The 24836-nt window shown below is 51.1% G+C and overlaps 2 protein-coding genes across 2 annotated transcripts in view; one reads left to right on the top strand and one right to left on the bottom strand.

Annotated features, from left to right (window-relative positions):
• The first annotated feature begins 3017 nt into the window (after positions 1-3017).
• Positions 3018-8158, top strand: Nkx6-3 (NK6 homeobox 3). The gene is made up of 3 exons (XM_032919174.1): positions 3018-3719; positions 5919-6088; positions 7148-8158. The coding sequence occupies exons 1-3, from the start codon at positions 3335-3337 to the stop codon at positions 7379-7381; spliced, it is 789 nt and encodes a 262-aa protein (XP_032775065.1). The 5' UTR covers positions 3018-3334; the 3' UTR covers positions 7382-8158.
• Positions 8159-21393: 13235 nt separating this feature from the next.
• The window catches only part of Gpat4 (glycerol-3-phosphate acyltransferase 4), a 34478-nt gene continuing 31035 nt past the window's right edge, over positions 21394-24836 (bottom strand). Inside the window, exon 13 of the mRNA XM_032918584.1 lies at positions 21394-24720. Coding sequence (XP_032774475.1) covers positions 24612-24720 — 109 coding nt within the window. The 3' untranslated portion in view covers positions 21394-24611. The remainder of the gene's footprint in view (positions 24721-24836) is intronic.

Below are 24836 nucleotides of genomic sequence, written 5' to 3'. Positions count from 1 at the left end.
CTCCTAGCGCCCTGCGCGGCCCGACTCCGCTTTGGCACCCTCCGCTCGGTCTGGCTTGGCTGCTTGGCACGCCGCCCCCGCCCACGGCGGCATGGCTGCGCGCTCCCGTTGCTAGTAGGAGCTGTTTTAGGAGGAGTTTGGGGTCTCCACTTGATGCCTAGAGAATGCTGCAGTCTGCACCTTAGACGCTTTTTAGAAGTTTTGAAATGATTTTTTTAATTGTTATGAAAAAATGAACTATGTCTTGGCTCTCTCTCACATGCTCTGTTACTGAGAGAGACCAGCCCACCCTACTCTGATGTATAGACCATTCTCCCTACACCAGCTAACCAAATGTCAAATTAATAAAGAAATGGACTCATGGCACTGGTCTCCATCTCTTCTTGGTTCGTCTTTGGGAGTTTGAGGTGCTGGGCAGGAGTATAACCTGGTTTGGGGTGTGATGGGGTCTGCTGAGTGGCATCAGGAAACACCTCTGCCCCAAGAAGGGGGTCCACCAACCCCCAGATCCTGGAAATCAGTATCATCTTCCCTACAAGTGCCCAGAAGGAGCTGACAACCTAGCTATCACGAGAAGGGGTCCGGGCAGGTCCCTGTCCAGCAGGCTGGTGACATTCACTAGGGGGAGGTGTCAGAGTCTGCCCTTGCTGAGCTAGCAAGTGGTCCCTGTTCAAAATTAGTTTCCAACACTCTGCAAAGCTGGGGCTCCCCATCAGTGGCGTTTCCGCCTCTGTCAGATAAAGAACAGAGCAAACAGTTTCTAACGTCTCTTGCATTTGTCACTAGAGGTTACCAGACAACACCCCTTTATCAGCTTCAGCATTAAATAAGAGTCAAGTCATTTGCAGAAAACGACCTTCCCTAACTTATTATTGCGGAGTGACCAAATCTTTGTCCCTAAAACTGCTGGCGCTCCTCAGCCCCACTCCACCCTCAGGCACTGAAATCCCAGCAACTCCAGCCCCTGCGTTTGTATTCTCCAGAGGGTTTTTTAAACACTTTCAGAACTACCACTGCCTTGATTGGGTGGCATGTCTGAGAATCTGGAATAGTTGACAACTGGCCTAGTCTAACATAAACCTAACATAAGCCGTTAAAACTTTTTCCTGGAGGTCTAAGTCCAGACAGCCAAAAATGAACAGAGATACATATTAGAGAGGGGCTATTAACCAAAAGTTAATAGAAAATGGAGTCAGAGAACATCTCAAAGAGTTACTGGGAGCTAAGATCAGTTTAAGGCACACCGTAAAGAAGTATTAAAGAAAATGGAACCCATTCCTGTTGATGTAGTGACTGAAACCACTCCAAAGAGCAAAGCCCGTCCCGCTGGGGTAAGAAGGAATTCCTGTGGATGTGGAGAATGGAGCATTCCTTGGTCAGCCACATGGCGTACCTCAGTCCTCCAGGGCGAATTACAATGTGTTGGTCTGTTGATGTGGTTTTGAAAGTAAAACTTGTTATAAATTAGAAGTTGATTTCCGAAAATACAGCCCTCTTTTGTATGGTGGGAACAAAATAAAAACGAAACAAAAACACTGACTTTTTCTCAGGCTGAAGAGATGGCACCAAGAAATCAGAGTTGGGTTCCTGTCACCCAAGCTGAGGGGCTCACTATGGCCTGTAACGCCAGCCCTAAGGAGGTCAACATCCTTTTCTGGACTTCTTTGATGGACACACACACACACACACACACACACACACACACACACACACACCACAGAGAGAGACAGAGACAGAGAGAGAGAGACAGACAGAGACAGAGAGGGACAGAAAGAGACTTTTAAAGGTCTTTAAAAAATAAAAGAACTCTTTCTCGTGTTTTTCTTTTTTTAATCCAAACTTAGAGAAAGGTCATCTCCCCTTCATAAAATCCTTTTTAGCCCCTCGCCTAAATCTCTATGGCACAGTTACATTACAGTCAAATTCTCCATGGCGAGCAGGTTTTTTCTACCTCAGTCCTCTGCCCCAAACAAAGCTAATGAAGAAAAGGCTCTAGTCCCTCACTCGTGAAGAAAACACAGACCCCCTCCAAACATAAGCCCAAGTGGCCTGGTCAGGAAGAAGTCATCTAGACAGCCAATCACCTTGTGCCTGCCATTTTGCACTTTTGGAAGGTGACTTCAGGAAAGAATCTAGAGACCATCCTGGCAGGCAAGCCCTGATTCCCCTCTGCTCCTCTGCTTCCCGCTTGTCAAATGAGAGGTTGTGCCCCCAAGAACCAGCAGATGGGGAAAATTCCTCAGAAACAAAGCGCATGGTGGTGGTGTTACAGTCAGTGTCGTCCCAAGCCTCAACCCAACTGCACTGCTTAGGACTCTGCCTCAGGAGCACAGGGCCTCTCACAAGAGAGAGAGATTTCACCCAGGACACAGCCAGATGGGCTAGTGAAGAGACCAAAAAAAGCTGGAAGAAACAGGAACTAACATTCTTCAGCCTCGGTGGAGAGTCCTCTTACCTCCACACCCCTGCAACTCTGGGAGCTGCTCCGTAGCCCACTCCCTAAGCAAGCGTTTCCTACCCCCAGAGATTTGCATTCCCCCAGAGAACAGAGAATGCCCGGTCTCCCCACTTACCCTGTCCTGAAGGAAGAAGGGGAAGCTTCACATTGATTCATACAGGGGTAGCTTGGGGCTGTGACCTCTGAGCCAGACTTCTCCCTCTCTCTCTCTCAAGGAAACAAATGAAGACTTCCGCAGGGGCCTCCAGTCCCTACCTCCAAGCACCCACCTTTTCTTAGATACTGGACTTGGGTGAGCAAGTGGAAACTCTGACCATGCACAGGGCGCCTACGGCTAATTCTTCCACACACGCACATGCACACGAGCGCACACACGCACACACACACGGACTGGCTGATTTACAGTCAATCTTTCAAAGTGCAATTTGTCTAGGAGAAGCCAATGTGAGGCCCATGTGGGCTCCAACCAATGGCGACACAGCGCTTGCAGCTCAGCCAGTCTCAGGTCTGTATTCTAATGGGCCATATCTTTATCAAGGAAATGTCCCTTCTCTGAACTTAAAACTTCTGATGGAGGGCCCCCAGACTCAGAGGCAGAGAAACCGGGTGCTCTGATTATGGAGAGCACCCCTCCTTAGGCCCAGCGGGCAGAGAGGGATCGAGCGGAAGGCCTCCCACCTTCTCTGGACACCTGACTTTCCAGAAGGCTGACGTAGGTGCCCCATCTCTAAGGAAGGGCCTAGCCAGAGGGCAGTCGGAGGCTCGGGGTGGGATGGGGGGTTCTGATTCTCCAAATCTGCCATGAGATTCTGGGCCACCATTTGAAGTGCTGGCCTTTAAGGGCTCCTCGACCTCCGATTCACTGACCTGAAGACCATGGAGTCCAACCTGCAGGGGACCTTCCTCCTGAACAACACACAGCTGGCCCAGTTCTCCGAAATGAAGGCTCCCATGTGCCAGTACTCGGTGCAGAACTCCTTCTACAAGCTCAGCCCTCCGGGACTTGGCCCCCAGCTAGCGGCTGGGACACCCCACGGAATCACTGACATCCTGAGCAGGCCGGTGGCCACTCCGAACAGCAGCCTTCTCTCCGGCTACCCCCACGTGGCAGGCTTTGGTGGACTCAGCTCCCAGGGCGTCTACTACGGCCCCCAGGTGGGGAGTTTTTCCAAGACTGGGAACGAGTACCCCACCCGGACCCGGAACTGCTGGGCAGACACAGGCCAGGACTGGAGAGGTAGCACTCGGCCATGCAGCAACAGTGAGTACAGGGCCTTCACCCCCAGCCCAGCCTGTCCCGGGGAGGAAGGAGGAGGTAGGGGTTCTACCCCACCTCAGCCGCAGTTACATAGCCCTGCTCCCTTTCCTTGGCTCACAGCAGAACTGAATCCCACCCTCCTCGCTCCCACAGGTATCTGAACCCGCCATCCCTCCTTGCCCTTCAAGGGACCTTGGGTACTCCAGGCCCCACGAACACAGCCCACCCCACTCTGTGCATGCTGGGCTGGCAGCTCAGTTTGTTTCTGCCCGGAGTCATGCTGCCCCTTCACACGGGGGGCACAGTGAAGAAAACTTACTGGATTTAGTATTGTATCCCCAAGGGCCCAATTTTGCACAGCGTTGTTCCAAAACCCACTGGGGTCCCATCCTGAAGCCAAGGCCCACCACCCACCTTCCTGCTCCCTGTTTAGGTCAGCAACGGAACAAGAGTGCTAAGCTGACCTTGGCCCTGACTGCTAGGGGCAGGGGGTGGGAGGGTTGCCCATCCCTGAGACTCGGGTTTCTAAGAACTGGAGTGGAGGGGTGGGTATTATGCCAATCAGGGATCCAGGAAGTGAGGCACACTGGGAGAGAGTGGCAGTGGTTTCCAGGGTCCTCAGGACACTAAAGGGGGATAAACATATGGCAGGGACAGAGGCAAAGCCCCCTCTACTTCTGTTTAATCTCTGTCTCCCACGCTGCATGAGAGATTTGGAACCAAAGATGGGAACCCTAACAACTCTTGTCTCCCATGTGCTGTGCCTGAATGACAGCCACCTCCCTCCCCACTCATCTCTTGGGACCTAGCCTACCATCTTGTTTGGGGGTGCTATCAACTCAAGCTGTTTCTCCCGCACCTCCGCCCCACACTCCCCCATCCTGACCCAGCCCTTGATCTCGAACGCATACACTCACTAGAAAATAGCCCGGAAAGCCAGTGGACGTTTTAACGGGAGAGGAGAGAGAACCGAAGACGCTGGTCTTTTAGGGCAGTGTTTCTCAACCTGTGGGTCGTGACCCCTTTGGGGATTGAACGACTCTTTCACGGGGGTCACATGTCAAATAGCATGCATGTCAGATAGTCCCAGTTCATAACAGTAGCAAATTGACAGTTACAAAGTGGCAACAAAATAACTTTATGGTTTGGGGAGTCACCATAACACAAGGAACTGTGTTGAAGGGTTTCAGCATGAGGAAGGTCTAGAGCCGCTGAATTAGGAGGTCCTTTTCATCTGCTGGGCTGAAGTCCCCTTCCTGTAACGAGAGGGCAGAGGACACGAGTTGCTGGACTACACTAAGGCCAAGCAGATGGGCACTTTGCTTACTTTGAGCGTCAAGCTCCTTCCTGAACAACCGGTCCTGACTGAGTTGGGGCTCTCCGGTCTCTCCACATGACTCTGACCCTCCAAAACCAGGCTGTGCGATAGATTCCAAGGGGTCTGAGAGAGGCTGGGCTTCCAGGCTGGCTGCTAGGCAATGCAGCCCATGGAGGAGGAATTGGAGCCGGAAGCCTTCACTTCTGTGCTTTTCCAATGGACCTGGGAAGTTGGGGGCTTGTAGAAAGGAAGTGGGGAGGAATTCAGAGGCCCCAGAGGCTGTCTGGTTGCAGCTGGCAGGTATTACCCATGCCTTGGTGCATTCATGCACACACCAGAATAATAGCCAGGAAAGCCAGCGGTCAGTTTAACACAAGAAGAGAGAGAACTGAAGATGCTCATCTCTTAGGGTAGTGGTTCTCAGCCTGTGGGTCTCGACCCCTTTGGGGGTCTGATAGAAGTAGAAGGCGCACCATGCTTTGGTGAAAGGAAGGGCATCCTTGTCTTGGTGTCTTAGCACAGAAAAGAAATTCCCATGCATCCCCTGGGTCAGACAACATCAGTGGATTGTGGGAAAACTAGGAAAGGCACAAGACCCAGTTCTAAAGCCTCACTGTCTCTGCAGCCGGTGCAGCTGCCCTCTGGGGACCCTGTCCACCCGGGGTGTGGTAGCGGTCACAGTAACTGCTATTGTCAGTGTCAGAAGTGCTGCTCAACTGACAGGTGTCACCGCATTCCTGGACCTCAGTGGCTTCTCAGTAGGGGCACACATCCCTGTGGAAGAATCAGGGCAAGCTGGCACACACACACACACACTCGCCCTGGGCAGGTTCTCATCAGATCTCCACTCACCTTGCTAACCGTACTTTCCTCCCTCCTGGCAGCCCCAGACCCCCTGAGTGACACTATCCACAAGAAAAAGCACACCCGCCCTACCTTCACAGGCCACCAGATCTTTGCTCTGGAGAAAACCTTTGAGCAGACCAAGTACTTGGCTGGCCCCGAGCGGGCGAGGCTGGCTTATTCACTGGGCATGACAGAGTCACAGGTCAAGGTGAGTCTGCCAGGGCAGGAGGCCACCGGGTGAGAGGGGGGTGTGGTTGCCCATCTTACTGTGGAGGTTATAATAATTACCAACTCCCCCTCCCCCACACACACCGTGACAGCCATCTCTACCTAGTCCTGTCTTAGAGCCTGTAAGCAGTACCATTAACTCTCACCTTTGTGGCTCCATTTTACAAATAAAGAGACAGTGTCAGTTAATCAAACCCGATGCTTGTGGTCGTCTGGCCAGCAAGTGGAGAGCTGAGACTTGAACCGAGATCTGTGGGACGCTGACCAGCTGGCCCATTTTCCAGTTGAATGAAGATAATACACCCCCCTGTTCGCACCCATGCACAGGAGGGTGGCAGAGATCAGCCACAGGCTCCTCTTCAAGGTCCAGGGATGATAAGTGTTCCCACTGCCACACTGGCCTGTCCACGGTTTGGGTGGGGACACAGGAGAAAAAAAAAACCCACGAACCTCGCCAGCACTGCAACCTCGCTGTGAAGAAATGAAGAAGGGTGAACAGATTAGGGGGGTTCTGGGGCGAATGGGACCTACCTCAGCAGGTAGTCACAGCCACGAGAGAAGGCTGCGGTTCTCCTACTGCACACTCCTGTGCCTCTCTAGGGCAACACGGTCTTCCGCCGTCTTAGTGTACCTGTTATTTTTCTAGGGGCCAATTATTCATGAGGTTCCTGGAGATGTGTAAAGTTCAGAGAGGGGCGACTTCATTCATCCCGTTTTATGTTGCTTGCTGGGAGGGCCAAGACATGCTAGGCCCTGGGCTCTACCTTACACTGCCCTGAGTCCAGGGACATTTCTAACCAGTGGTGTTTCAGGGGCTTTGGGCCAGATGCCTAGATTGCATCCGAGGCAAGGAGGAAGCTGCCGCTCAGGAAAGAACTGTGGCACGCCTTTATTTTATTTCACTTGATTTTATTTTCCCCCTGCGGGTAACGCAAGTCTCAGGCCGCTGCACGGTGGTGCATGGTGGGTACTTGACTCTGGGGTAGCTTCGAGGCGGTCGCAGTGGAGCCCGCCCCAGCACCGCGGTTGCTTTTTGCAGGTGTGGTTCCAGAACCGCCGAACCAAGTGGAGGAAGAAGAGCGCTTTGGAGCCCTCGTCCTCCACGCCCCGGGCCCCGGGCGGTGCGAGCGGGGACCGCGCGGCCTCGGAGAACGAGGATGATGAGTACAACAAGCCCCTGGACCCAGACTCGGACGACGAGAAGATTCGCCTGCTGCTGCGCAAGCACCGGGCCGCCTTCTCGGTGCTCAGCCTGGGCGCGCACAGCGTGTGACCCCGGGCCAGCCGCGCGGACCAGCCTTCCCCTCCCCTTTCCGTGCAGCCCGCTGTGGGCAGGGACCAGAGAAGAGGAGTTCCGGGGGGAGGGGGTGGAAAAGAGGAAGGAAGTGGAAAGAGGAGGAGGAAGAGAGAGAGAAGGAAGGGAAGGAGGAGAGGAATGGCGAGTGCCCCGAGAGAGGAGATGGCGCATCCCTCTGCCATTCCTCCCTCTGGGCCCCTTGCCCAGTCAGCCCTGCTCATCAGGGAACCTGGCTATGGAACTCTCCAGATCCCCTAAGGACCAGCAGATTAGGGAGTCACACAAGGCACTGCGCCCAGTCGTAGGCTGGGACTGCAAAGCAAAAGGTGGAGGCCGAGGTCCAGGTGTGCTTCCCAGTGATCCCACTGCTGCGGACAGGAGGAAATCCACCTCTGCGAGGGGAGCGGGTCCTGAAAACAGGAACTCTTCAAACCCCGAGTTTCAGGACCCTGGGACCCCCAACTGCACTTTACTGTCAACGCAGATCCCGCTGTATCAAGGAAGACTCTGGGAAAGGGCGGAGGGGAAGCCAGGCAGAGGGAAAACAGGTACCCACCAAGGCATCGCGGGGCACCTAAGCACACCAGAGTTTGGGAGCACCTCAGCAGGATGGAGAGAAAGTCTCTGAACGCCACACTCCACCAATAGGGGCACCAGACTGAGAGAACTTCAGGCAGGACAGGGGGGCTGGGAGTGCTGTTGGGCACCCAGGCGTTTAAAACCAAACTAGAATAAAGATGAAAATCCCAGAAACCTCCCCGCGGCTCCTGCGCTTCTCTAACGGAAATAGTGGCAGTGTTCTCTCACGTCCTGAAATTATCGGTTGGGCTGGAAAGTGGCCCCGCGGTTAAAATCACCTGCTGCTCTTCTAGAAGACTGGAGCTGGGTTCCCAGTTACAGGCTGCTCACAACGGCCTGTAACTCCAGCTATAGGGGGATACGACGCCCTCTTCTGGCCTCCTCAGGTACTGCATGCACGCTCACAGACAACACACGCACTCAGTTAATAATAAAAATAAATCCTTTTATAAAATAAATCAATCTAAAAAAAGAAGTAGAAACCATCATCCACAGGCCAAATGTTTTCTTCATCTACCTCCTTTTCTTCCACATCACAGGTGTTCCAGGATTAAGGGGAAGGGAACAGTCCTGTGATCATCGCCACCAGTTTCTTCCCTAACTGGTACCTCAGGCTCTAATGGGTGAGCCCAGATTTTGGCCACAGCTCTCAACTGTGTCATTCGTACTAGAAGGACCTGGGTCCTGTGCCCAGATTAAAAGTTCAGGCACACTGAGGTGGACTGTTCTTTTGAGCAAGTTATTAATACCATAGAAAAACAGTACACTGGGAGCCCTGAGTAGACTTCAGACCCACAAGAATAGCTGCAAATCCTGTCTTGTAGATTTCAGGAGATGGAGGGCCCATGTTAGTGGTTCTCAACCTGTGGGTCTCAACTCTTTCTGAGGGTCAAACAAGCGTTTCACAGGGGTGAAAACTAAGACTATCAGAAAAGATTTGAAAAGATAATTAGCAACAGTAGCAAAGTTACAGTTAAGTATCAATGGAAATGATTTTGGGGTTGGGGATCACCACAACATAAGGAACTATATTTAAGGGGAACAGCATTGGGAAGGTTGAGAACCAGTGCCACATCGTTGATAAGTATTCCATAACTTTGTGCTTATAGGCAGGTTGTCTCTGATTCCAGGGCAACAGGGGGTGGAGGGAGGTTTAGGTCTCTAGCTGATGTCTGTCTGTCATACCAAATATACCACTTGTAGCTCTGAAAGCTGAGGGGGCTTATAATCGTCCTTAGGGGAGACATGGGGTATAGACACACGGTCAACTCTGTCGGGGTGCCAGCCATGTTCTTTGTTGCAGCTGGGAGGGCAAAGAGGGCAAAAATGGCTGAACAGTCTTAGCTCCAACCTCATACTCAGGTGAGGCCAGGTGAGGATAGGTAGCTGCCAATGTCTTGCCAGGTTCAGAATGGTCATAGCCAGACAGCGATGGTCAAAACCAGGGACAGGTTCTAAGCTCCCATTTCTGGGACCTGGATCCATGTTCCAGCCATCCTTAGGGTTGATCCTGGAATTCCATAACTCTCCAAAGTGACACAGGACCGAGAGGCCAGTGGACTGAGCCGTGCCTCTCTCTGCACCCTTGGGCGAATTGTTTAACTTCTGTGACTCAGTTTACTCGTCTGTCGATGGGATGATAGTTATGCGTGCATACGTTGTAGGGGGTTGGGTAAGATTAATGAGGAGGGCATGAAGGAACGAGCTTTCAATCCCAGCCTTCAAGAGGAAGACATGGGTGAGGTCAAAGCCAGCCTGGTTTACTTACCAGTTCTAGGCCAGCCAGGCCTCCATCAAAAAGAGAGATGGACACTGAGATGCCACAGCTGGAAGACAGCAAAACCATGTCAAAGAAAAAAGAAAAAATAAAGAAAAGACAAAATGAGTGTAGCTGGCAGCTACCAACAGGAAATACCATTCCCAAGCAATGAGACCCTTGCTTCCAACTTGCGTGTCTCCTGCAACATGGCTGGGTAGAAACTCAATTCCCACAGTACTAAGGAATGAAGCCTTTGGGGATGAAAACTCTACCCCTCATGCACTAGATTGGCGACCCTTAGAAGGAGTTGAGAGAAGGTCCTTCTTTTGGGTCCATCAAAGTGTCTCTTCAAAGTGAGGACACAGTTCACATCACCATCTTAGAAGCAGAAAAGAGTCACCAAACCTGGTGGTACTAAGACCTTAGACTTCTAGTTTCCAAGTACTGGAGTCACTCGGGCTTGGGCATGGGGGTATAGCGGAATGGCGTGTGAAAGACACAGGCTGGAGGGGTGGCTCCCCACTTTGGCAAGGGGTAACCGGAGCGTTGGGACCAAATCAGTTCATTTCTCTTTAAAGCTGGTGCCCTGGCTATAGCTTGAGGCTGCAAGACCACGTCTGTGAGGTGGATGGATCCCATGAACCATGCTCTGAGTCCAGAAGGGCATGGGCACTTAATACCACACACCCTACTCTTCCTCTTCCGGTTCACACTAGTGGCCAAGGCTGGGACACATGGACTGACAGTCATAGCTACTGGCTCCTTATGTGCCCAACCTCCATGGGCCAGCTGCTGGCCTGGGGGTCCTGAGAGGCTCTCAAAAAGGGGGCGGGGCAGGTTCATGTCACCAAAAACTCTCTTGGAACTCTGGACTACAGCTTGTAGGGGCACCAGCTTGGACAGGGTGCTTTCAGGCAACCTGTAAGTGGTCAGTGGCAGGAAAGCTTGTGCCAGTAGGAGACCCTCCCTTTACCACTTCCCCACTCAACATTTGGAGTTCACAGGGTCATACCACTCGCCTGGCCACCGCAGGCTTCTGTGTCTGTGCCTGTTCCTCCAGGCTTCACTCTGCATCAGCAGCGGGGTTCTTGCTTGTTCCCTGAGATGCCGTGGTGGTCTAGGGTGAAGACTCCCAGACCCGCAGCAAAGGATGCTTGCACCGGATTGGTGCCCTCCGGCCAGCCACCTTCCAGCTGTTGCAGATGGCTGGCACTGTTCTCCTGCAGACGAACGCTGCTGCAGAAACGTGGGCTGCCATTCCGTGGGCTGCACAGGAGCTCACGTTCAAACTGTTCTCTGAACGGCGGGCTCGCATCCCACTGTATTGCTGGAGAACTCAGGCTGGCCCACTCCCGGCGCACTCGTTAGAGATCTGTGATGTGCCCTGTGCTTCCCTTAGCTCAGCTCAAGATCAGAAGTCCTTAGGGACCGGTGTTCTTTCATGGCTCTGTTTTGACTTACTGGTAGTGAGGAACCAGGGAAGCCATGCAGTTCGCCGAGCGACCTCCTGCTCAATCCAGGCTGACTCCGGAGCTCCCAATTTTGACTACAATAAAAACTCAATAATAAAAAAAAAAATAAGAAAAAAGAGAAAATTTAGATAACGAAAATAGATTCCAATTTAAGAGCGGCACGGTAGTGACATCTATTATTCTGGCACCTGAGAGGCTGAGGCAGGAGACTATGCACTCCAGACCAGCCTACATTTCGAGCCTGGTTCCATCTCTGTCAGGACTGAGTGCTTGCCTTTGCCGGATGAGAAATTCAGAAGCAGCTTTCCTGTGGAGAGTAAGACTAATTGTCTACAAAGTAAAGAAGAAACCAATTATGGAACAACCTTTGTGTAATAAAATCCTATCTAAAGTTTAAAAAAAGAAAAAACTGACCAAGGTTGAACACTTGTATAAGACAAAGCAAATTATAAATTAAAAAAAAAAAAAAAAACAGTTGATGAAAAACTAGGGCTGGGACACAGCTCAGTGCTGGAGGACACGATTAGCATTGTGCCCTGGGTTCCATCCTCAGTACCAAAACCAAGTAAATAAAGCAAGACTGAAAGAATAACAACACTGCAGGATGGAGGACCACTTGAACATATATATACACACGTGTACATGTGTGTACATGTGTGCGTGCATGTGTGTGCATATTTGTGTATATATGTGTGCATTTGTGTATGTGTGAGCATGTGTGTATATTTGTTGTGCATGTGTGCATATTTGTATGCATTGTGTACATGTGTGTACATCTGTGTGCATGTGTGTGTACATGTGTGTGCACACATTTGTGTGTATGTGTGTGCATGTGTGTATGTTTGTGTTTATACATGAGTGTGTGCATACTTGTGTATATATGTGTGTTTGTGTGCACAAGTGTGCATATATGTGCCTGGCTCTGCAGCTGGAACTGCTGACATCACCCAGGAACAACCTCCCCAGCCTCAAAGATGCTCTGAATCTCAAAGAAGACAAGCTGTGAGGATGGAAGGGAATTCCAGGTCTCAGTGCCCTGAGGCTTGTCCTAGAGTGACAGAAGGACCCAGCAGATGCTAGAATCAGGGGCATAAAGTACTGACTAAGCTCACAGTTGATCCTTGCAAAACCAAGGCTTATTAGAAGAGCTCAGTAAGCTAATGTTGAGGAAAAACACTCGCTGTCCATAGACTGTCATGCCCATCAGGAAGAGCTGCTGGGTCTGTACACACACCGTTGTTAACCATATTCACCACATGCACAGTAGAGCTGGAAACAGACCTCCCAATCCTGGTCTGCGAGTTGATACCCTGTTTTCCTCACCTGCCTCTGTGATCACCATTCCAATTTCTGCTTCTGAGCTTGGTGGTCCTAAATTCCTCATGTAATGTATATGTGTGTACATGTGTGTGTATGTACATATATGTTCTCTGTATGCACAGAATGTTATTCAGTTCTACCCACATTGTCCAAATGGAGGATGCTCTTTTAATTTAAAACATTTCATTTTGTTCATTTGTTTATGGGGCAGGGGCAGTTCATGATGATCAGAGGAGAACTTTCAGGAGTTGACTCTTTCCCTCCACCATTTAGGTCCTGGGGATCCAATGTAGGTCTCTCTGGCCAGCCTTTCCTTTCCATAGGTGAGTCAAATTCCTTCCTGTGTATATCCCCTGTCTTTAAGGATTCTGCTGCTGATGTTGCCACACCCCAACTATTGTGAACAGCCCTGCGACGGGCATGGAAACCAAGTTCTCTTCTGAAGACAGATTTCTTTGAGTAAAGATTCAGGTTAGCTGGATCTAGTTCTGGTTTGAGGAACTCCTGTAACAGGTGGCATACGGGCTACGCTGATTTGCTTCCCTGATAGTGAACAAGACTCCTGCTTTGTCACATCCTCTCCAAGATGATGTCATGGTTTTAATTCACATTCCCCAGGACTGGGGATGGGGCTCAGGGGTAGAATGCTTGCCTAGGATGTACAAGGCTGTGGACTTGATCCTGCGCTGAAGGGAGTTGGTCTTAATTTGTAGCTTCCCGATGGTTAGCCATGTTACGCAGTGTTCATATGTTCGTCGGTCATTTATTGTGTTTTGAGAACCCTCTGTCCAAGTCCACTAAGGTTTCGTTGTTGTTTTAATTGTTGTTATTTTGGTTTGGGTTGGGTTTTGGTTTCTTGAGACAGGGTTTCTTTATGTAGCTCTGGCTGACCTGAAACTCACTCCGTAGACCAGGGTGGCTTTGAACTCAGAGATCTGCCTGCCTCTGCCTCCAAGTGCTTAGATTAAAGGTGTGTGCCAACCCCCCCCCCCCCGGTCAAGTCTCCTAAGTGTTAACAGGGTTCTTCTTTGCCTAGCTATTCGAGTTGAGTCCGTTTGATTGTCTGGGTGCTATCCCTTTTTGAATGTATAGTGTGAACATATTTTCCCATCGTGACAGAGAGAAGGAAAGTAGCCAGCTTCGGCGTTCATGGTGATTAACGGGCTTACCAAGGGAATATTCGTTTATATAGGGATGAGAAAAGAAAATGAGAAGCCGTCTCAGACTTGAGACAGCAGAGCTAATGCTGCTCCACTGACTTCCACTTCTCTACTGACTTCCGCTTCTCCACTGACTTCCGCTTCTCCACTGACTTCCGCTTCTCCACTGACTTCCGCTTCTCTACTGACTTCCGCTTCTCTACTGACTTCCGCTTCTCCACTGACTTCCGCTTCTCCACTGACTTCCGCTTCTCCACTGACTTCCGCTTCTCTACTGACTTCCGCTTCTCTACTGACTTCTGCTTCTCCACTGACTTCCGCTTCTTTACTGACTTCCGCTCTGCGAACCTGCTTGCCTCCCTCTTTTCCTAAGAGTGTGACGCTGACCCTTCTCTCTTGAGAAGCAGCCACAGCCACTATCAGCTTAGGAACCAAGTCCTGCTTGCTAAAGGCAAAACTGTCTAAACTAGAAACCCGCACATTTCAGCTTCTGCAACGCTTACTCAGCTCCAGGAGAAATCTCCTTTGGGGATTTAAAAAAGATAAAAGAAAAAGAGGCCACCCTTAATCACAAGATTAAGACAGTGCCTGACCCCATAGAAACCATGATGTATTCCTGGTGTTTTCTCAGAGCTGAGGAGGAAGGCTGTCCTCCCCACCTTGGTATCTTGGGGCCCGTATTCAGTTCCATTACTCAGTGTGCCTGATTTCATCTCTCTGTAGCGCTGCCCTAATTACCACAGCAGCGTATGTAGTAGAGCTGCAAGTCAGGGGATGTCTGAAGCCCCAGACATAGTTCATTTTGCTTGCCGTTACTATTTTTGGCTTTAAAAAAAAAATTATATAAATTTCAGGATTTTTTTTTTTTTTTTTTTTGCTCGTGTGAGAAGGGACATTGGGATTTTGAAAGGAGTTGCACCCCTGTGCGTTGTTACGTGTGATTCTCGGGCTGCCTGCACGTCAGCAGGCTTGTCTGTTGGCTTTGTGTTTGAGACAGGGTCTCACTATGTAGCCCCGACTGGCCTGGAACTTGCAATGTAGACAAGGTAGCCTGGAACTGGTGTCAATTCTTGTGTCTCTTCACCCTTGGCACCGTGGGTATAGGCATGCGTGAACACAGTGGGCTATGAATCAGGGTTTAATACTGACGTGAGATGAGACACGGGGGTTGGCAGCTCTGTGGAGGAGTGCCCAGAGTCCCCTCACATGTTCTCTGGGTGTAAGGCAGCACAGAGCCCACCCTCGACTGAACAGACTTTAAACCCCAAAGCTGTGAAGGGCAGAAGGGCACCAGGTCAGAGGTCACTGGTTCCTAGGACTCCTTGGGTGCAGGTGATAACATGCCGGAATGAACCAGCTAGCCAGTGCCCCAAGACACACAGAATGGACAGAGGGGACAACGGTGACTTTCAAAGCCCAGCTTGACTGAAACGTTGTTTGTCTAGCCCTGCACCCTTGTGGGTGAATTGGATTCTGTTGTTGTAGCCGGGTGACAACTACGGAAAGGCAGAGAAAGACAGAGAAAGGCAGCGAGAAGGCTGATGTTCCTTCTGAGGAAGAATAGAGACAGACTGGCACCGACCTTCCATTGTGACTTGAAGGGAGGAGCTCATGTCAGAAAACCCCCACTGGCTCCTTGGTGTCAATGCTCTCCTTTCTTTTAAAGAAAATTATTTTAAGCCTATGGGCGATTTTCCCTACATGTGAATCTGTGTACCACAAGAGGGGACTCGGACCCCTGCAAATGAAGGTTGAGTCGCCATGTGGTTGCTGAGACTTAAATCCAGGTCCTGGAAGAGCAATCGGAGCTTTTAAACGTTCAGCCATCTCTCCAGCTCCCTTTTCTCATACTCGATACATTGTTTTCTCAGAAGTTGCTCAATTTCTGAAGCTGTGCTCTTGAAAAGAGTGTTGTGGTTCTCACTGTGGTGCTGTGTTGGCTGGTTGGGGAAGGCCTGCATTATGGCTGAGGAGAGAGTAGAAGACGCTTAAGGGACCTCAACAGTGGTAATGGCAGCTCTGGACACATCTGGAAACGCCACACTCCTTCATCCTGCAGCTTCCTGTAGTATGTTTTTTGCAATTCATAGTGATTTGTTGCAATTCGTGGTCAACCTACACAGAGGAAAGGCACGTTTGGCTTAGCTTTGGAGGTCTGGGCCCACCGTTACTTGGCGTCTCTGTTTGGGTCACTATTTCTGTGATGACCAAAAGCAATTTCAGGAGGAAAGGGTTTATTTAGCTTCTGTATCCTGAGTCGTAGTCCACTGAGGGAAACCAAGGCAGGAACCTGAAGGCACGGAGCTCAGAGGCCATGGACAAGTGTGGCTTACTGCTTTGCTGCTCCTGGCTTGCTCAGCCTGCTTTCTTATAGAAGCCAGGGAGCTGGAGAGATGGCTCAGTGGTTAAGAGCACTGACTGCTCTTCCAGAGGTCCCGAGTTGTTCAATTCCCAGCAACCACACCGTGGCTCACAACCATCTGTAATGGGATCCGACGCCCTCTTCTGGTGTGTCTGAAGACAGCGGAGTAGTTTTTCTATGGAACCCTCAACAGATTTCAAATGACTCTAGGGGCTGGTTTGCTCTTTCCGGGTCCACGGGCCTCTGTACCTGGGACAGGAGGCATGGCTAAATGCAGGCTCATTGTCCTGCAGAGCGAGGAACTGCGGGAGGGGTTCACAGAAAAGGCTACGATCTCTGTGTGGCATCTTGCAAAGGAGAATCAGAGTGAGGAAGAGTGTCTGACTGGAGCCGGAGAGTCCCCGCCGGTAGGTGACGTCACAGGCCAGTAAGTGACGTCACAGGGTAGGTCAGAGCAGTGGCCGTTGTGTGGCTCTGACCACCTCATGGAACAGTCGGCGGTGTGTTACGGAGGAGCTGTGATCTGGATGTGCACCCTCCACCGCCCATGTGGCGCAAACAGCTTTATTTCCATTTGGGGTCTAGCGGGAGTTTTAGGTCATTCGGGGTATGTTCCCTCAGGGTATCGTCTTTTCTCTCTCTTGGCCCTCATGAGGGAGCAGCTCTACTCAACCACATGGTTTTTACCATCGTGCCCCGCCTCTGCCCAGACGGGGACCCAGCAGCTAACATTCCTTAACGTGCAATTCCTTCTCCCGCCTCGGCCTGGGTAGGAATCAAAGCCCTGGGCATGGAAGGCCTGCTCCTACTGCACGGTCGGCCCTTTGCAGTGTCGGTCTCCAAGGTCCGCCCAGAACACTAGTGCACAGAGTCCTCACGCGGCCTCTCCCAGCAGGAAGCAAGCACCATTAATCTTACTCAGGCAAGGGTGGTCCATTCACCTGTCCAAGCCAAAGAGTTAGTGTGTGTCAACAGGAAGCTGGTGTTTACTTCCAGCTCTTAACATCTTCCCTTCACTACAGAAAGTCCATGGTGAGGTGAACTGGGCCAGAAGCCAATCCAGTCAGAAAAAAAAATCAAAAACACAGGCGCCAGCCTGGGTGTGGTAGGAATGGCAGTTCTAGGCAGAGGAGAAAAAAAAAAAAAAAAAAAAAACATAAAACGGAAGTTCTAGCCTCAGACAAGGTGAGGGGCTACCAGCCACAGCCAATCCACACAGACAGGGTGTCCTGGACTGATCTCCAAGTCAATGCTGCTCTGTAACTGGCAACGTGTAACTAACTGCCAAGGCTGAAGAGAACGTTGACAAAGGAGGGGCTGTTTATTGAACACCTACAATGTACCAAGCATTATATAGGCTCACAGGAAATCTCTGAGAGACCTACACGACAGGACTTCAGTGAGGGAAGACACATTAAATTACAGCAAAATGCAGTGGGTTAGCCTCGGAACATACGTAGAGAAGGTAGATATGAACCCAGGTCTGCTTCCAAAGATAAATTTTCCTTCCCCTCCAAATCTCCCTCTCTCTCCTTTTTCCTCTCCCCCCTCTCTCTCTCTTGCATGTACACACACACACACACACACACACACACACACACACACACACCAAAAGAAAAAAAAAAGTCAGCCCAGACTTATGAGGTCAAGTGTTAAAAAAAAAAAGGTCATCAGGGCTATTGCCCACTCCCCTCACACCCTAGGAATGCCTGGAGGTGGGAGGGTCGGGGAGAGGCTGAGAGAGGGAGGTGGCGGTGTGTGCATGCTGGTGTGCCCAGGGAAAAGAAACCCAACAGGCTGATACGATCTCTTGTTTCCCCGAGGAAAGCACCAATTAAACACAAGGCAGATGTGAGCAAATAACGCTGTGGCATCCAGAGAGAAAAATCAATATTAGATTATATGTCCTAACCCAATCACATAACAATTAATACAGAGCAGGTAGGGCTGAGGGCAGCCACCAGAATGCAGGGTACTACACTGGGCCTGTCCCTCAGCAGCCTCACATCTCCAAGGCACCCACGGCTCACGGCCTGGCCCTTCCAGAAAGGATCTGGGGTCTCTGCTTCTGAAAAAAAGCTGCCTGAGGTTTGGCGGAGCCCCCTGTGAGGACGGCAGGGGTTGGGGTGGGGTGAAAGTGACTCTCTTGGTCTTGTGGGGGGTGAGATGGATGTACCTGGAGGAGGGAAGTGGGTGAAAGACATTCTGGGGTGAGGGCACCCCCTGGGGAAGCCACAACAATCCACATTACGCAGGCAGGCTAACAATAGTACAGATGTTCCAGGAAATAATGAAGGACCGCCCTAACTAAGCGATAGGAAATCAGGCCCAAATGGGGAAACGGGGAAAAACACTCTGGAAGTGATGCGGGGGCTCCTGGAGAGAAAGAAGGCATCTGTGGTTTATGTAACTCGGAGAGAACAATCGGGCAACGACTGGATCATTTTCAAGTGGGGTAATTACAGAGGAGTCAAGGGTGAGCAGCACAGGGCACAGTGATGGTGACAGTATTGCCACCTAGAAAGGGCTTCAGGCCCACTGCGGGGATGAAGGTGGGGGATGGGGATAAGGCAGTTCCACACAGCTGCCTGCCACGACAGTTGACCAAGTTCTGCCAGCCTCTGCCCCAGGGAGAGAGCTTTAGCCCTGTCGGAGAGACAGTCAAAAGTGCTGGTGTCCCAGGGCAGGGGAACCTGACTACTGTGTGTAAACCTGGCAGAGCCAACCCAGAGCAGCTCCTTAAACGAAAGTGGAGGGGAGGTGCAACCAGGCAGTCAAAAGGTTCCTGCTTCTGCTTCTTTCCATGGAGAGCCCGGGGTCAGGGTTCTTCCTACACCCCAAAATATTCCACCGTGGAAAGCGCAGAGGAAGGGGTCCTTTCCGAGCGGGGGAGTTCTATGGGCCAAGGACTGTTGCATGCCAAGGAAAAACAAAATTTGTTAGCCGAATATTTTTTTAGACATTTTGCAAGATGCACGGCCTCCCTGACAATTTTTAATGTACTAACTGCCTGGTCCACTGAGCTGATTAATTGGTGCTGGAGCGATCAATAAAAAACAGAAAATTAAAACAATTTTAAAGTGATTAAGTAGTTTAACACCTGTCTTCCGTCACGTCAGCGCAGGAAGAAAAATAAAGCAGGTGTCGAAGGGGCCTCCTGAAGCAAGAGAAAACAGCTCCTGTCTCAGAAATGACAAATCACAGCTGGCAGATCAATCTGCTGCAGCAAGCCCTTCTCGGAGGGGCCCAGTACAGAGCGTCGTGCAGGAGGAGCAGGGCCAAGCCAGAGAGCCCCTGCCTCCAGTTGCCTCCAGGCGCCACCTGCTGCTCTGTTGAGAAAGAGCCAGGCGCTTGTCTAGGCCCTGGGACCGGAAGCCGAGCTTGGGCAGCCCCGGGGCATCTGAAACTCAAGCGACACAGTGGGAAGGCCCTAGTTACACTGTTGCTCATTCTAGCTATTCGGACCCACATCCGTCTGACCAGGAAGTAGCTCAAATGTACTTCGAATGTGGTTGCAGGCCCACGGAGTTAAGGGAAGAAAATAAATGGGTCACAGCTATGCCTGAGGATTACCAGAATGTCTCCTCCCTCCCTTCCAAGGGAGATAGATCCCCAGTCTCCGCTATTGGTCTCCTCTTGTCTCTGGCATCATCAGGTCGTACCCGCTGGGTGATGCCCAAACATTCTTTGTTCCAGCTTCACTTCCCTGAACCTCCACTCCGGCTAGAACGGTAACTGAAGTCCAAGCAAACCACTCCTCTCCCACGGCTTTTGGCCTCACAGGAAGCCATCTTGGAGCAGAGCAGGCTCTAAGTTAACGGCTCTTTGCCCCGAATGGAACGAACCTGGGAAGTAAGGTGAGTCGACAAGCGTTAGGAAGTTGGCTGTCCCACCTAGAGAGGGGACCGGAGTTGGGTGTGCTTTGTAGGAGCAGAGCAGGTTCAAGGCCAACCTAGGCTACAAAACAAGACTGTTAAAAAAAAATGGACTTGGAATTTTGCACATGAAAATCCAACTCACCTGTGCTCTCAAAAGCTATACTCACGTTTTCTTTGGCTGCCTGGGGTGCACCACCCCATGATAGTGGGACTGGGTGTGGGGCACTGGCCTGAAGTCCCTAGGAGTCAGGCTCCTCAAACAAAGTCCTGTATCCAGGGCCAGAAGCCATTCCCCCGAGACAGTACTATGATAATACTCACTTGTTCACCCTTCAAGGTCCTCTGGTGGTGGCTCTGTCTACCCTAGACCAGGACAGAAGCAGCAGCTTTAACAGCCAAGAAAACCCACAGAAGGTAGGAAATATCAGAGGCCACCAGTGGTGGTTGGTTTCCTGATAGGGTTTTTGCTATGTGTTCCATGCAGGACTAGAACTCATCGTGTAGATCAAGGTAGCTTTGAATTCAGAGAACCGCCTGCCTCCCCCTCCAGCGTGGGGCTCCAGGTGTGCATACCTGGCTCGGGACTTCTTGGCATGGCCATCACAGTAGGTACTGACAGACAGACGGCCAAGGTAGGGCCAAGAACAAAGGGTCTCCAGCTGGTTTCTTAAAGTGTGTGTGTGTGTGTGTGTGAGGGCCCCTAGAACTGTCGTTAAAGGCAGCTGTAAGCTGTTTTCTGTGGTGCTGGGAAAACACCTGGGATTTCCCACCGGTGATCATCTTAACCACTGAGCCACACTTCCAGATGCCAGCCGTTCTGACAAACACAGCCTGTTTTCCTTTCTCTAACATCCCCCTAGGTGAGGACTGTGGCCTGCAGCCCAGTTTAAGGTGTCAAACACCCCCACACTGCCTAGCAAGCAATGATGCCAACACAAAGCCCAGACTTGCAGTGCTGGCTGTTGGCTCACTTATAGAAGTACTTAGCATGCACTGTCTCCGGGCGTCCCCCAGCTTAGGGAACAGCTCAAAGGTCCTACAGCTTGTCTTCAGTCCATTTTAAGGATCTGCTCCAACAGGTGTTTTTGGTCCAGGGTCCACTTAAGCCTGGGAAAGGTTGCTCAGTATGTGTCCCCAGAGACCTGCCCAGGTCCCTCAGTGCCACCCAGACGCAGGTCAAGCGAGGGACTCAACTGTTCACAAGCCAACACAAGTTCTTGACTCTGCTGGCCTGCTATTGCTCCCGGCAGAGTAAGCTCGACCGACACTGACTGAGATTAAGTTTCCCTGGGCCCAAGTTCCAAACTCGGCTGTTTTGTTTCTGTTAAAATGCAATTGTTTTTCTCTGGAGTGTGCAGTGACTGCTCCGCGTCAGGAAGATGTATGAAAATCTCCACTTCAATTCAGCATCCCTTTTCTCCCAGACAAACATGGTCGGATTTTAATAAATCAAAGAGCTACAGTGTTTAATAAAAATTTATTGACTTACAAGTGATTATTTATCAAAAGACCATTAATAGCGGGTACTGAAATGATGTGTTACTGGGTGGTGCTGGGAGACTAATAGGAAATCAATGCTCCTGGCCGGACAGAATGCATATGAGAAGCCCACCCCCCAACAGTGAGCAAAATTTCACCAGCAAAATACACCAGGCGCTGGCCCCTGTGCAGTGAAAAGTTCCTCCTTTTTATTTATTGTTTACAAATGAAATAATCAATACTTTTAATCTAGAGGAAAATTTATTAACTTTCCCATCGGAGAGAGACATATTGACTGGGGGAGAGACGAGTGAGCACCATGAGAGATGGATGGCTAGATGGTCATCTCTTAGCCTGTCCGAGAGTCTGTGCGTGGACTGGGATAGCCCAGCCCACACGGGATGGTGCACCTGGAGAAACTGAGTCTGGCAGCAGTGAACACCAACCCAGATTGGTCAAGTCTAGGAGGCAGCAGAGTTTACAGCCCAGATCTCCACAAGGTAATCGGGTCAGTTCAAGAGCTAAAAGTTGCTGTCCTGACCCACCATCCCTCACACGTAAGCTCTCTGAAGGGAGAGGAATGGTTCTCACATGTAAATCAGCTCCACCAAAGCTTGGTGGGACCCTGGCCAGGCTGACACCTTCTGGTGAGCCTCTCTCCTCTATCGGGGGCACTGTAGTAGCCTGATTAACAACCTCTTTACCTAGCTGGTAAGAAGTCATCATGTTGGATTTAAAGCTGTGATCTGCAACCCCAGCTACCCAGCAGGTTTGGGCCTAGCACAGATCCCCTGGGGACAGAACAGTGGTTAGTGTCCCAAGTTGGGTTTATCAGAGGGAGCAAACAGCTCAAAGTGGACTCCTATTTCAGAACCACACGATTTTAGGGCTCAGAGCTCGCATCTGAGCAATGAGTTTTTAAATGAAATTGGAGCTGGAGTAGGAGCTCGGTCAATAAACCACTTGCATTGCAAGTACGAGGACCTGAGTTTGAACTCCTTGGAAGGTGGTTTCTACTTTTAGTCAGTAGACTCACTGGCCAAGCAGCCTAGGTGAATGAGAGACCATGTCTCAAAACCAAGGCAGGGCCCGACTGAGGAATGGACGCCTGAGGCTGTCCTCAGGCCTCCACACCCACCACAAGCACACATACACACATACACATGCACGTACATTGCACACGCACATGCTGAAATTTCAGAGGTGCATAAGGCCTCAGAAGCCTGTTAATCTAAGAAAACAGAGCGATGAAGACAATATGGCGAGAGAGAAGCAGCAGGCTGACAAGCCAGATGGAAACTCTCTAGTGTCCAGGCTGTCCTCGGGACCTGCTTTCTACCATGGTGCAAAGTTTAGATGTGAGAGCAGCGCTATACCAAAGAGGAGCCTGCAGGACGCAGTTGCAAATGGTGAGCAGCAGATCGGCTGGACAAGTGCTGAGGGGAGACTGGAGAGTGGCCTCTCACTGTCGTCTGCTGCAGCATGGGCGAGGGGGGTGAGCCAAGTCAGAACAAGACTCAAAACTACAGACTGAGTCAGAACAATAAACAAGCACCAGCCTTAGGGACGCCTGACCTAGGCGTTCTCAGGGGACAGCACTGAGACACTGCGGACATTCTGTACAAGCAGTAACCTGCCCTTTATTTTTGAGCTTTTGTAAAATAGCTCCCAGGTGGCGGCTGTTAGAGTCATAGGTGTTTTTATTTGAAGTGTTTTCCACTGGGAACGGAGCAGGCAGGAGGAAAGGGGAGGCTGAGGAGCTGGCAGGAAGTTAGGGGCGCCACCACAGGGTCCTCAAACATCAGAGTGGCATCGGTTCACAGTCTTGGGAGCCCGGCTGCTCTCCTGATGTGTCCTCAAATCTCGGACTTGGAGGTGGGATATCTCTATCTTTGAAAAGTTCCATTACGGAACAGTGGCACATGGGTAGGCAGGTAATCTTTAGAGGAATTCAAAGTTGGTGGGCCTCAGAAGGAACGGCAGACCGCTGACTGCATCTGCAGAGGGCCTCGCAGGCCTTCCTTTCCCCTGCAGCCATGGTGCACACAGTACACCCACCCCTTCCGACTCATGGTTCTTCCCAGCACTTCTGTGCCAGCCTCATCCCCATATTTGCTGTTTCTTTCCCATCATGCTCAAACCCAGAATGCTACTGGCAGGGTCCCTTCCCCCAATCTCATCAATGCAGCCTGTTTCCCATGGCTCTCATCCGGGGAGAAAACTGCTTATGCTAGAGACAATACAGAGATGTAAAACACCCAGTGAGAGCTGCCTCCCCTGAGCAATGCAATCCTCACTCCAGAGTTCAGTCGAGACCCTGCTGCCGGCCGGAGTCATCTTCAAGTACCACAGTTAACTGGCAAGAAACACATTTCTTGGGAATGAAGGCAAAGCCCCTAAATTCATTTACCATCCAGTTTTATTTACTCACAAACAAGTTTAAAATCCTGGGCAGCAGTTGTAGCTCTGACCTTGTCCTGCCACACTCTCTGACGCTGTCCCTGGGAGAGCAGCACACATTCCCTTCACACACACTAGCACTGGAGTCCCCACAACAACCCTGTGAGGTAGGCATCACCACCATTTCTCTCCCTGCAATTCCATGTAACAGACAGGGAAGCTGAGACATATTAGACAGACAAGTCATGTGGGGGATTCAGGCTCAGCCTGGAGTCTGAATCAAAGGCTCCAGGGCTAGCCCAGGGCCCACTGGCTTTTTCCTATCTCATACTCTGATGATCTTCATAGGCAGGAACACAGAACTTGGGACTCCGCTTGCCGAATGAAATGAACGCTCCTGTAGACAGTTCTTTTGTCCCGTGTCAAAGCTCTGAGCTGGAGGCTGAGAGGCACCCACTGCGGCTGTGTTTTTCCCAGCTTTCCCCAGAGGGTGGCTGTCCCTACATGGTAACACCGACATCCTCTCGGGGCAAGAACAGGGCCCGCCTTCTCACCAGCTAGAACTGCTTTAATGGCTCCTCTTAGAGGCTCACTATAAAGGAACAAGAGGCATTTTGTCCCAAGGAGCCCCACCAGCAGCACTCTGGTTAGAGGACAGCAGGGAGCCCATGGAGCAGTCCAGGACAGCCTGAGGGCCAGAGTCTGTTAGGATGCAGCAGTGGGTGGCGGGGATGGTGGCAGAGGCTGTGGCAGCCACAACTGCAGCCGGCTCACTTCAGCCAGTGCAAGATGGAGGTTCAGGACCGACTCCGGTCCTCATGGTTACCCACAATCATCTTGCTATACAGCTTCTGCTGCTCCTCCTTGAACGTGTCCTTCACCTTCTCCCTCTTCAATCCACCGTCCCTGAAAAGACAAAGGCTGGTACAGCAGCAGGGAAGCTCGGGGTCAGCTCTGCCATCCGGCAGAGGTACTGTGTGGCTCAACTTCCAGGGACCCTGGCGGGACACAGGTAGGGTCCT

Source organism: Rattus rattus, chromosome 13 (assembly GCF_011064425.1).
Source record: "Rattus rattus isolate New Zealand chromosome 13, Rrattus_CSIRO_v1, whole genome shotgun sequence".
Classification (NCBI taxonomy): Eukaryota; Metazoa; Chordata; class Mammalia; order Rodentia; family Muridae; genus Rattus; species Rattus rattus.
The sequence above is the reverse complement of the archived record's forward strand: the minus strand, read 5'-3'. Positions and strand labels throughout refer to the sequence as shown.

Excerpts from the sequence above, each read along its gene's own strand:
- Nkx6-3 (XM_032919174.1), top strand. The coding sequence starts at position 3,335 with ATGGAGTCCAACCTGCAGGGGACCTTCCTCCTGAACAACACACAGCTG. Across the intron at positions 3,720-5,918 it reads CACTCGGCCATGCAGCAACA|CCCCAGACCCCCTGAGTGAC; the intron begins GTGAGTACAGGG and ends CCCTCCTGGCAG. Across the intron at positions 6,089-7,147 it reads TGACAGAGTCACAGGTCAAG|GTGTGGTTCCAGAACCGCCG; the intron begins GTGAGTCTGCCA and ends TGCTTTTTGCAG.